This window comes from Dryobates pubescens, unplaced genomic scaffold (assembly GCF_014839835.1).
Source record: "Dryobates pubescens isolate bDryPub1 unplaced genomic scaffold, bDryPub1.pri scaffold_117_arrow_ctg1, whole genome shotgun sequence".
Classification (NCBI taxonomy): domain Eukaryota; kingdom Metazoa; phylum Chordata; class Aves; order Piciformes; family Picidae; genus Dryobates; species Dryobates pubescens.
In genome coordinates this window covers 10,777-22,981 of record NW_026530708.1, presented here as the reverse complement: position 1 = coordinate 22,981, position 12,205 = coordinate 10,777, and the positions used below count along the sequence as shown (strand labels likewise).

Below are 12,205 nucleotides of genomic sequence, written 5' to 3'. Positions count from 1 at the left end.
AAATATTTCCTTCTATCAGCTGAGCGGTGCTTGAGGTTCTGCTCCCTAAATTCAGTCCTTCAATGATATGTTTTGGGTGCAGGAATAATGGCATGAAATAAGGGGTGGCATGTAGCAGTTTGGGCTCAGTGCCTTCTGCTGCTACCACATAAGATACACCTCGAGTGTCCCAAGTGTCCAGCCCAGTGGGTAGAAACAGGAAGCTGCATACTTCACTCTCATAATGTCCTGCTCCCTATAAATCCATCTGCAAGGTCTCACACTTCCTCTTTCTTCCCTCACTGCTACTGTGAGAAATGCTCCCTACCTGGTAATGGAAGGCCTCTTAGGCCTGGGTAGGCCTAATGCCAAGAGGAGAAGGGGAAAGGGCAATCTCAGATCTGGCCAGCTGAGATTAGCCTAACAATGGAGGAGGGCAAGAAATAGCCCTGAGGGTTCTGGGTGTACCCTCAGGTAGGGAGAAGGGGAGTGCTGGGAGGTTTCTGGGTATGCTTTGGGATCTTCTTTTGTCACTGAGCTTGTGGTTCTCTCTAAACCACTCACTGCTTTTCCATTTAAACTTTCCATCACTTCTGCAATCCTTTTGTCTGAGTCTCATTTCTCTGTCCTGGTGGGAGGCAAGGGAGGATCTGCCTTCAAACTGGGACATGGCCCTTCTCTGGAGACCTTCCAGCCCCTCCAGATCCTTCTTGTAATAGATGCTCCAGAACTGGGCACAGAGCTCCAGGTGGGGTCTCACCAGGGTGGAGCAGAGGGGGAGAATCACCTCCCTGGCCCTGCTGGCCACATTTCTCTTGCTGAATCCCAGGACACAATTAGCTCTCTGGGCTGCAAGTGCACACTGGTGGCTCCTGTTGAGCTTGTGGATGAACACTTCCCTCCTTAAGGATAATCCAGAACAAGAAGCACAGGATGGGGGATGGAAGAGGCTCCTGATCCAAAGAAAAGATATTCAAAATGTGTCCAGAGATGCAACCTAACTGATTAGCAAACATTGACTGCCTGAAGTCAAGGCACCTCTGTGGGAAAAACACTCAGGGTGTGCACCCATCCAGGCTGTCACCATCCCATAATAAGGAACAAACACACAGGGTGGGCAGAACCAGGAGGAAAGGGAAAGTCTTGGAGATGTGGCAGCAAAGGCAGGAAAAGATTACCCCTCAGCTGGTCAGGAATCTGTGCCCTTGGGGCAGTGCTCCCAAATACAACTGTGGCTGAGCAGTGAGAGACTCAAAGTTGGGTCCAAGGAGATGTGAAATGGCACAAATGAAACAATGCTGCAAAGGAAAGGGCCTCTGCTTGGCACAGCTTGGCCTGAGGGTTTCTGCCTTGCTCAGGAGAAAGTGAAGCAGAAAAGGCCATGGTGAAGATCTCTGCTCTCCCAGGCCTCTGCAATAGGACTGCAGGTGCAGGATCAGCTTCCCAGGGAGGAGGGAAACAGGTTACAGAAATAGCTGCTGAGGAGGGAATGGCTCCAGGCATGGTCTTTGCCTGAGAAGGAGGAGTGGGCACAGCACTGAACACAAGCTGTTGTGTTTCCATGGATCAGAGAGGAAGGACATCTATAGACATGGGTGAGAGATGGGAACAAAGCAGGATTGTGCAGGAAGGAGGAGCCAGCACAAGTTCTGCACCATGAGGGTAGTGGAACACTGGAACAGGTTGCCCAGGGAGGGGGTTGGGGTCCCATCTGTGGAGATATTGAAGGTGAGGCTTGACAGGGCTCTGGGCAACCCAATCTAGTAGAAAAAGTCCTTGGGGAAGTTGGACAAGATAACCTTTGGAGGTCCCTTCCAGCCCAGCCTGTTCTATGATCAGTGAGATATGGGAACCAAACAGATTCTGCATGACGTGCAAAAGGAAGACACCACCTGGAGCTGCTCAGAGCTCTGGGCCTGGCTATGGTTGTGGATTCCTGCCTTGGGCTTCAGTCTCAAGAAGTTGGTTGGAGCAATAACCCTGAGCTTGTTTCCCTTTGTTTGCATGGCTGTTAGAGTGCAGGGCATGTGTGAGTGCTGGTCTGCTTCAGGGAGCAGAACAGGGCACAGCAAGGAGATCTCTGGGAAGAGCTGGGGCAAATGTCACCTTCAAGAGCAGGCCCTAAGACTCTGTATTCTCCTAAGCTCCCATTTTAAGGACCAGGCCTAAGGCCTGTCTGCATTTCATAGAGCAATACTGAGCAAGATTTCACTGGGGTTCTTTTCGCTGTTCCAAATATCATGGGCTGGAGCAAACCGTGCTCAGAGTGCAGAAGGCCACGAGCAGCTGGGCTGAGGCAAGAGGAGTGTGGCCACAGGAATTGTCCACCCGCTGGACTCAGCAGTACTGTGGCTACATCTGGATGCTTGGTGTCTAGGAGTGGGGTTCTGAGGACTGATGGAGAAGGGAGGAACTGGGGAGGCTGCAGAGGAGATCTGGCAGGGTGGGGGTTGACATCTCTGTGGAGAGGCTGAGGGACCCGGGCTGCTTCAGCCTGCTGAATGGAGGCTCAGGGCACTGCCAAAGCAGTGTGCCCATGACTGAAGGGTGGTTTCAGAGAGGATGGAGCTCTTCTGGGGAATGGGAAGAGACCAAAACCTCCATTCAGTGCATCTTGGAAGATTCAGAGTGGAGATCAGGCCAAAAAAATGCCTCTCAAAGGGCACAGCTGCTACGCATGAGGCCATCCAGAGGGGTCAGGAAATGGCAGGGAGAGCTGAGACAGGTCAGGGAAGGGATGGAAATGGCAGGGGGAGAGCAGGATGGGGAAGCAAGATTGGTGTCAGCAGCATGAAGGGAAAGAGGAGCAGGCATGGGACAGTGTAGGAGAGGCTGCAGTAGGGATGGCCAAGGGCTCTGGCAAGGCTGAGAAGCCCAACAGGACCAAGGTCTTTGTGCCCTCGGCTCTGGCAGTTGCCTCTGCTACCAAGGCCTGTGAGGAGAAACTTGGCTTTGAGGTTCTTCTATTGCAAGGACAGCAGTCAGGGCTTGGCCTTTCTGCTTCCTAGACCAAAGGCAAGCTTTTCTGCCCTGTACTTTGCCTTTGTCTCCCTGCAATCCTGGCCTCTACCAAGCTGCTCTAACGAGTCCCTGGGGAGCCTTTGTCAGTAACAAGCCTCAGTGAGGCCAATCAGTGCTTCAAGGTACTTTGGAGTTTGCTTCTGCCTTGGACTTGTTGAGAGGCTTCTTGGCAGTCCCTTGGCAGAGTCTCCTGGCAGTACCTAAGGATGATGTAATCAGCCCCAAATACTCCATGGGACTCATTAAATACTGCTGAACCTCTAATTCTTGCCAAGGTTTCTGCAGCTAATTGGAGAGGTTTTTATTGCACAAAGCATCTGATCAAAAGTATTTTTAAAGGTACATTTCATTCCTTTTCAGCAGGAGTTGTCTCTTTGCAAGCAAACCACAGCAAAACCTGTCAAGGTCCTACCCTGCTCACGGCTCATCTTCACTCCCCACTGCCCCCAGCAGAGCCACAGGTGAAGGACAGGATCTGCCTTGCCAGGGGCTGGGGCTCAGGGCTTGGCCCTTTGCATCAATGAAACCCCTCCAGATTTCCTCAGCAGCAGAGCCACCTTGAGCTGCTTGTCCTGACCTGTCAGCACTGCCTCAGTTCTCCGCTCTCACCACAGCCTGGAGATGCTTCAGTACCTCCAGTGATGCTTCCCTTGCATCCATTGTCTCCTTCTGCTCTAACCAGACCCTGGGGACCCTTTCCCAGTATGCTTCACTGGGACCCATTAAGAGTAGAAGAAACTTCAGAGTTTGAATCCGACTTTGACTTCTGGAGAGGTTTCATCAGCTTCCTCTCAGTCCCTGAGGTTCACAGGGCAACAAAAGCCAGCAGAGGAGGTATTAAAAGACCTTGGGCTGGTCTTCTGCTGCCCTATTGGGCCAGGCTCCTGGGCTGGAGGGAGCTGCTGGCAAGCAGGCAGTGCTGCAGGAGACAGCTCTGTCCAGGAGCAGCTCCTCTGCACAGCACAGCAGGACTGAGGACACTGCCAGAGGATCTCAGGGTGATGAGGAAGGCAGAGAGAGCTTCAAGGTGGGAAGGACTGGGACGATGCTGAGAGCTCACTGGAGGAGAAGTCACTGCAGTCATTGACACAGTGAGGCTATGGGTGCAGGACACTGCAGCTGTAGCTCCTGGAGACATCTCCATCTCGTCAGCTGATGCTCAGCTGAAGGCTCCTGGAGTGTGCACACAGAAGGATGATCAAAGCCCTTCAGTTCCATCCTGTGAGCATCAGTGAGCAGAGCTGGGGAAGGAGAAGGCTTCACCCCCATCCCCTCTGCCTTTCTCTCTTCCCTTCACTGTCTCTGCAGCACTGCAGGCCTGCTCCCTGGTTCTCCACCTCTCCATGGCTGTGGTGGTTTCAGGCTATGCCTTTAAAATTTAGTTACAGATTTTGAGCAGAAAAGTAGAACCAAAATAAATAGATCACTCTTGGGTGTGAAAAGGAAAAGAAAAGATTATTCTAAACAAATTGATTGGATAAATATCTGGAATCAGAGGAGCTGTACCATAACAATTCTCTCTTCTCTTCTGATCTCAGCTGTTTTGCTTCACTCAGGAGAGATCCCCTGCTTTGTCTGGCCTTGGCTAAGTCTAACCCACTGCTTTTTCTCTCTCTCCACTCCTTCTTTCTTTCTTGGAACAGGGAGGGAGAGGTTAGGGGCAGTGGAACAGCTTCCCTGGTCTGTGACCAGGGGGGTTTCATGTCATTTGCTAATTGCAAACACCTGTCTAATATTGTCACTCCTGAATGTTCTGTACCCATTCATTGCATTCCATTGTAGAGTGTAGCTCTTGCTTGTCAATACAGCTTCATTTGCTTCTAACTGAGCTGCTCTGTCAAAGCTAATGATGGGGGAAATTTTAACCCACCTCAATGGGACTCTTGTTCCCTGCGATTGGCCTGTTGGTCACTTTCTGTTCTGACACCAGAGGAATCTTCACAGTATCACAGTATCACAGTATAACTGAGGTTGGAAGAGACCCCAAGGATCATCGAGTCCAACCTGTCTCCACAGACCTTATGACTGGACCATGGCACCAAGTGCCACATCCAATCTCCTCTTGAACACCTCCAGGGACGGTGACTCCACCACCTCCCTGGGCAGCCCATTCATGGCAATTCTGGGTCCCTGCTGCATTTGAAGCTGTGATGAACTCTGTAATGGGTTGGTAGAGACGGGACTGACTGATTCATTACTCATGAATCTCTGGGAGGGAGGTTACAATGAGGCTGAGAGAAGTGTGTCACTGCCTTTCCCTCCTTGCACAGGTCTCCATGGCCAGAGGCAGCAGATGGCCAACAGCAGCTCCATCACCCACTTCCACCTCCTGCCATTCCCAGGCACAAAGCAGCTGCAGCTCCTGCACTTCTGCCTCTTCCTGGCCATCTACCTGGCTGCCCTGCTGGGCAATGGCCTCATCATCACCACCATAGCCTGGGACCACCACCTCCACATCCCCATGTACTTTTTCCTCTTCAACCTCGCCCTCATTGACCTGGGATCCATCTCCACCATTGTTCCCAAATCCATGGACAATTCCTTGAGGGATACCAGGGACATTTCCTATGCAGGGTGTGTTACTCAGGTCTTCTTTTTCATATTCCTAATTGATACAGAGTTTTCTCTCCTCTCCCTCATGTCCTACGATCGCTATGTTGCCATCTGCAGACCCCTGCACTATGAGACCCTCCTGGGCAGCAGAGTTTGTCTCCACATGGCAGCAGCTGCCTGGGCCTATGGCTTTCTCTATGCTCTGCTGCACACAGCCAATACATTTTCCCTGCCCCTCTGCCAGGGCAATGTTGTGGACCAGTTCTTCTGTGAAATTCCCCAGATCCTCAAGCTCTCCTGCTCCACCTCCTACCTAAGGGAACTTTGGCTTATTGTAGTTGGTGTCTCCTTAGCATTTGTCTGTTTTGTGCTCATTGTGGTGTCCTATGTGCAGATCTTCAGGGCAGTGCTGAGGATCCCCTCTCAGCAGGGACGCCACAAAGCCTTTGCCACCTGCCTCCCTCACCTGGCTGTGGTCTCCCTGTTTCTCAGCACTGGCTTCTTTGCCTACCTGAAGCCCTCCTCCATCTCCTCTCCATCCCTGGATCTGGTGTTGTCAGTTTTGTACTCAGTGGTGCCTCCAGCAGTGAACCCTCTTATCTACAGCCTGAGGAACCAGGAGCTCAAGGCTGCCCTGAGCCAGCTGATCCCTGGATGCTTTCAGAAGCAATAAACTCTTTGTCTTCCCCTGCAGCGCAGTTCTGATGTCATTCAGTGCAGACCCAGGCTGGCTGCTTGGGTTCTGGCTGCTGCTGGTGCCGTTCCCCTTGTGAGAATGTTGTTGCCACACAAATGTCTTTCTTCAGACCATTTCTGGTTCAGTGTTGTCCTGTGTGGTGTGACCCAGAGGCTTCAGACATGAGGAGCTGTGCTCCCTGGGTGTTCAACACAAGAAAGGACCCTGAAGGGAGTTGTCTCTCTGAGTTGCTTCCTCCAAGGCTTCTGTGGAGCTTCAGGGCAGTGCCTGTGTGCAGAGGTGGAGGGGCAGAGTCCCAGCACAGCAACAGTGCCAGGCAGCCCCAGAGCTTGCGCTGTGCTGAGCTGCTCTTTCTTCCCTTCCACCCTCTCCTGCTGAGCCTCTGTGCTGGGGCAAGGCCTGAGTGCTCTCGCAGCTTGGGCACTGTGCTGCTGTGTGGCAGTGCTGGGACTGCAGGCAGAGAGAAGCCAGGGCTGCTTGTGGGACAGAGCTGTGCTCCAGAGCAGCTCTGCCATCAGAACAGGAGGTCTCCTCATACCTTCATAGCCCAATCCCCTCCCATTACACACTGTACCTACTCAGAGTCCATACCGGATACCCTGACCCCCTTCCAGTATAGACTCAGTCCAAACATGGTTCCTTTAACCCTTCCCTGTACAGATATGGCCTCATCCCAGTACAAACTAGATCCTACTGTCCTCTAGCTCTGCATCCTGGGTCCCATCCTAGCACAGAATGTATCCCCTGACTCCCTTCCCTGTACCATCTGCATCCATCCTAGTAAAAACTGCACTCATTCATGCCCTCCCAGTGCAACCTGTACCCTGTGGTAGTCCAAACAGGATCCCTTTCATCCCTCCTGGTACACATTAGGGCTTATCTCAATAAAAAGTGGATCCCCTTATCCCCTCCCAGTATGTCCTGGCCCCTCTTCCAGTGCAAGCTGCATTCCCTGACCCATTCCAGTACAGTCTGGTCGCCACATATTACAATCTGCATGGAGCTGTGGTCACCTGGCTGGGCCCAGCACATCCCCAGCAGGGCCACACATCCTGCTTTCACTGTAGGACAAGCTGGAGATGGGCACCATGGTGACAATGACTGAGGCCTCATGGGCACCGGTGCCCAGGCTGGCCCTGCACACAGACTCACTGGAGTCAGCTGCCGTGATGTGGGGCACACGCAGCCGGGAGCCTGAGACCTGGGGTTGGGGACAACCATCAGTGTCACAGGGTGGGGGACAGGGCGGGGCTTGGGGCGCTGCTCATGCTGCCTGGGCCCTACCTGGTGCTTGGCAGGCAAGGAGCTGCCACACCTGTACCAGGTGATGGTGCTGGAGCCAGGTCCTGCCACCACGCAGTCAAGGTCCAGGCTCTGGCCCTTGGTGGGGGATGGGGATGGGGATGAGGACTCGATGCAAACTGGCACTGCCATCCCTGCCAGGAGGCACCTGTGGGGGGTTGTGGCCCCACCAAAAGATCCCTGTACCATGACAGGGTCCTGCCTGACCCACCTGATCTCGTTCTCTGGCAGGATGAGTGACTGTTGGATGAGGGCAAGGCTGTGGCTATTGTCTCCCTAGACTTCCCAAAAGCCTTTGGCACTGCTCCCCACAGAATTTTCCTGGGCAAAGTGGCTGCTCCTGGCTTGGATGAACAATGCTCTGCTGGGTACAGCCCTGGCTGGGTGAAAGGGCCCAAAGAGTGGTGCTCCGTGGAGTTCAATCCAGCTGGTGGCAGGTCACAAGTGGTGTTCCTCAGGGCTCAGTGTTGGGACCCCTTCTGTTTAACATCTTTGTTGATGACCTTGATGAAGACACAGAGTGTGTCAGCAGTGAGTCAGCAGATGACACCAAGTCAGGTGGCAGAGTTGATCTGCATGAGGGTAGGGAGGCTCTGCAGAGGGACTTGGACAGATTGGATCCATGGCCAACATTACCAGGAGGAGCTTCAACAAGGCCAAGTACCAGGTCCTGCACTTGGGGCACAACAACCCCAAGCAATGCCACAGAGGTAGTGTGGGTGCAGAGCTGTCTGGCAGAAAGGGACCTGGGGGTGCTGATGGACAAGCAGCTGAATAGGAGCCAGCAGTGTGACCAGGTGGCTAAGACAGCCAAAGGCATCCTGGCTGGGATCAGAAATACTGTGTCCAGCAGGAGCAGGGAGGTGACTGTCCCCTGGGACTCAGCTCTGGGGAGGCCACACCTTGAGTGTTGTGTCCAGTTTTGGGCACCTCCAGAGGAACATGCCAGGCTCTTGGCAGTGGTGCCCAGTGACAGGACAAGGAGCAGTGGGTGCAAGATGGAACACAGCAAGTTCCACCTCAGCATGAAGAGACTCTTCTGTGCTGTGAGGGTGCTGGAGCCCTGGAGCAGGCTGCCAGGGAGGTTGTGGAGTCTTCTCTGGAGACTTTCAAACCTGCCTGGATGTGTTCCTGTGTGACCTGCCCTGGGTGGTCCTGCTCTGGCAGTGGGAGTGGACTGGATGATCTCTGGAGGTCCCTTTCAACCCCTCATAGTCTATGATTCTGTGATTTAAGCCCTCCCAATTCAGACTGGGCTCATCAGGACACCAAAGCCTCTCCTCAGTCCTGGCCTGAGCCTCAAAGGCATCTCTGAGCCCTCCCCTGAACACTTCAGCCCCAAACCTTCTTCCTGTGCTCTGACCCCTCTTTTATATCCCCTCCTACCCTTGAGTGACTCTGCTTGGCCCCTGGCACAGGGCAGGGGCTGGGAGCTTCCAGAGCAGCCTGATGGCTTTGGAAGAGGAGCAGGAGGTGAACTGTGGCTGAGCAGCTGATGGTCACCAGGAGCAGATGGGTGGCAATGCCATGGGCAGCTCAGCTATGCCTCAGGATCTCCTCCACAGCATCAGCCACAAGGCTGGGCAGGGGCTGGGAGGTCACTGCTGGCTCAGCAGCTGATAGGGCAGCAGAAGGAAGAGGGCAGGAAAGGGACTGGGAGGTCACTTTTTGCTGCAGCAGCTGAGGGGGCAGCCCCTGACTCCTGGCTGGCCTCTGTGCTTTTGGCCTCCCAACTGCCAGAGTCCCCAGCAGGCAGCAGAAGGTGTGTGGTGGGCAAGGGACCTGTGTGACTCCCTGTGCCAAAGCACCTGGTGGCCCCTGCAGGAAGGGCCTTGGAACTGGTTTGTCACCTCCCTGACACCTGAGGGCCTGATGGGAGAGCAGCAGGGACAGGGCTTGGCTGTGGCTGCTGAAGAAGCTGAGAGGCAGCAGCAGGGACCTGCCTTGGAAGGCTCTGGAGAGGCCACAAGCAGGCTGAAGCCTTGGGCCAGCATTGGGACATCAGGGATGGCTGAGAAGCTCCTAGGGCAGGAGGAGCCACATGGCCAGGAGGTGAGTGTGAGCTCACTGCAAATTCCAATCCCTTTGTGTCATTGGCCAGCAGCAGGCCAGGGCTGAGCTGGGGACTGTGCCATCCCTTGTGCCTGCCAACTTGAGAGGCAGCATCAGGGAGGTGCCTTGGATGTTGCTTTGGAGCTCGAGGTTCTGCTCAGTGCCCAGGCACAAAGGCCTCTGGCAGGGACCATTGCCAATGGCCTGGGATGGAGCAGAGCCTGAGCAGAGTGCAGAAGGCCAAGTGCAGCTGGGCTGTGGGAGGAGGAGTGTGGCCACCCAGACACAGAGTTTGTCTTCCCCTGCACTCAGCACTGCTGTGACCACATCTGCAATATTGGTGTCTGGCTGTGGAGTTCCTTAGTCTGGAGGAATGCAGAGGTACTGGAGAAGCTGCGTAGGAGATCTGCCTGGGTGGAGTTTGGAGTCTCTATCTAGAACCTGAAGCTGCTGAGCTTCTTTAGCCTGGTGAAGTGAAGGCTCAGGGGCGATGTGCACCTGCTTGAAGGGGATGTCAGCTGATGGAGCTTTTCTTGCTTGTGGGCACAGAAGGAAGCCCTCAGAAAGTGCAACTTAAAGGTTCAGACTGGAGGCCAAGACAAAACAATGTCACTCAAAGTGTAGTGCTGTGGTGCAAGAGGTGACCCAGAAGGAATCTGGAGATCCTTTGTGTGTCAAGGAACAGGCAGCAAGAGTGGAGAGGCCTGAGTGAAGGTGTGGAAATGTCAGGGGGAGAGCTGGCTGGGGAAGCCAGATGGATGTCAACAGCCTGAAGAGAAAGCTGCAGGCATGGGACAGTGAAGCACAGCCTGCAGGAGGGATGGCCAAGGGCTCTGGCAGGGCTGAAAGGCTCAAGAGGGACAAGGTCTTGATCCTGTTCCTTCTGGCAGCAGCTTCTGCCACCATGGCTGCTGAGATGAAGTTTTAGTTGGAGGCTCTCAGGATCTGCCTTTCCAAGGCCTGAGGGTCAGGGCTTGGCCTTTCTCTTTCCTAAACCAAGGCCAGGGTTTGTTCAGCTGCACTTTGCCTTTGTCTGCCTTCAATCATGGCCTCCATGGAGCTTCTCTGACAACCCATGGGAGGCTTTGTTGCTAATGGCCCTCAGTGAGGCCAATTAATACTTGAAGGAATTTTTGTTATGCTTCTGACTTCTTGAGCAGATTCCTTCAGGCTCCTCTCAGTGTGTGAGGCTCAGGCAATGATCCCCAAGTGTCCTAAGAGCTATTTGTGTCTCTGTAGTTTTCTTTAAGGTTTCAAAGTGCTCCTCACAAAGCTCCTTTATTATTTATTTTTCTCAGCCACCAAATGACAGAGTGGATAAGGACAAGGCTGACCCTGAGTGACTGCAAGGGATCCTGAACTCAAATCTATTTCCATGGCTGTGCCTGGATGCAACCACAAAGCACACAAACACAGGGACAGAGCTGGCTGGGTCCAGTGCAAGATAGAAACCTTGACCCTGGTGACAGCAAAGGTGTCTGTCCAAAGGCACAGAGAGGTGGAGAGGTGGCTGGCAGAGAGGCTGCCCTGGAGTTCAGTTTCCTTGTGCTGGAGCTCATGGCAAACACTCACAAAAGCTTTGGCATTCTTAGGGCACGATAACTGAGCCTGGAGAAGTCTGACTTGGTGCTGGCCCTTGGTGCAGGTTGTGCCTGAGAGATGTCTGACTGGGCGAGATGCTGGACACAGCTGCTCTGATCCAGGAGAGTTCCAAGGCTCTGGCTTTAGGGTCTCTGTTGTTACAGGTGGAGATCATTGACTTTCATCAGGTGTTTCTCTGAGCTGGAGAACCTTGGATGCTGAATCATCCTGGGAGCTTTTTCCACTTGCACAAACTCTGAAGTTTTTGACTTTCAGAGTTTTCTCTCACCTCCCTGTTGGCTGTGATCCAAGCAGAGATGCACTGAGCTGGCAGGAGGTGACAAACCCCCAAGCCATAGGGAGAGCAGTGCAAGGCTGGGAGAGCGAGGGTGCAGCACACCAAGGACACCTCTCAGTGCTCCATTTCTCTCTGTCCTGATCCATACCTGGCTTACCCTGGGCTAGTTCATGGCCTAGGAAAGGGGGGAGAGTGAATCCCATCAGGTCTTGAGTAGGTTTCCAGTGACAGGGGGACTGTGGGCTCCCGCAATCTGCTCTGTGACTTGAGTGCATTTCTCTCAGCCAGAGAGTGGCTGTGTGGTTGCCTTCTGTCTCTGTGCCTCTCAACAGAGAGAGAATGTCTTCATCCAATCACAACGGGAAGGAAATTTGGTGGTTCCTTAGCCTTCAAAGTCTTCTTCAAAGTCATTCAGTGACACAAAGCACACAGGAAACACTGATGATGGGAAATGTCTGCAGCAGTGTGACTTGCTTGGCCATCCTCCTAACTCTAACTGCAAACCAATGTGGAACAGCAAGCAGAGAGCAGAGCAGGCAGGAAAATCACAGTGGCTGTGACACCAGGGGCAGTGTCCCAGATGCTGCTGGACACCATCCAACCAGCACTTCCCACCAGCAGTGTTCTCCACTCCTCTTGATTACTTTTAGCACTCAATTGATTTCTTCAGTGTCAGGGTGGACTCTGGGCAGAGTCTTTTGTCCTGCTTCTCCTGGTGGTTG

General features: G+C 53.5%; 2 protein-coding genes across 2 annotated transcripts in view; both read left to right on the top strand.

The window, feature by feature from the left end:
• The window catches only part of LOC128899662 (olfactory receptor 14A16-like), a 4,378-nt gene extending 2,230 nt beyond the window's left edge, over positions 1-2,148 (top strand). Inside the window, exon 2 of the mRNA XM_054179327.1 lies at positions 2,137-2,148. Coding sequence (XP_054035302.1) covers positions 2,137-2,148 — 12 coding nt within the window. The remainder of the gene's footprint in view (positions 1-2,136) is intronic.
• Positions 2,149-5,293: 3,145 nt separating this feature from the next.
• Positions 5,294-6,211, top strand: LOC128899660 (olfactory receptor 14A16-like; the record flags this gene model as incomplete). Its single annotated transcript, XM_054179325.1, has 1 exon — positions 5,294-6,211. A coding segment is annotated over exon 1 (918 nt), but the record flags the coding sequence as incomplete, so codon positions are not given.
• Between the last annotated feature and the right edge of the window lie 5,994 nt (positions 6,212-12,205).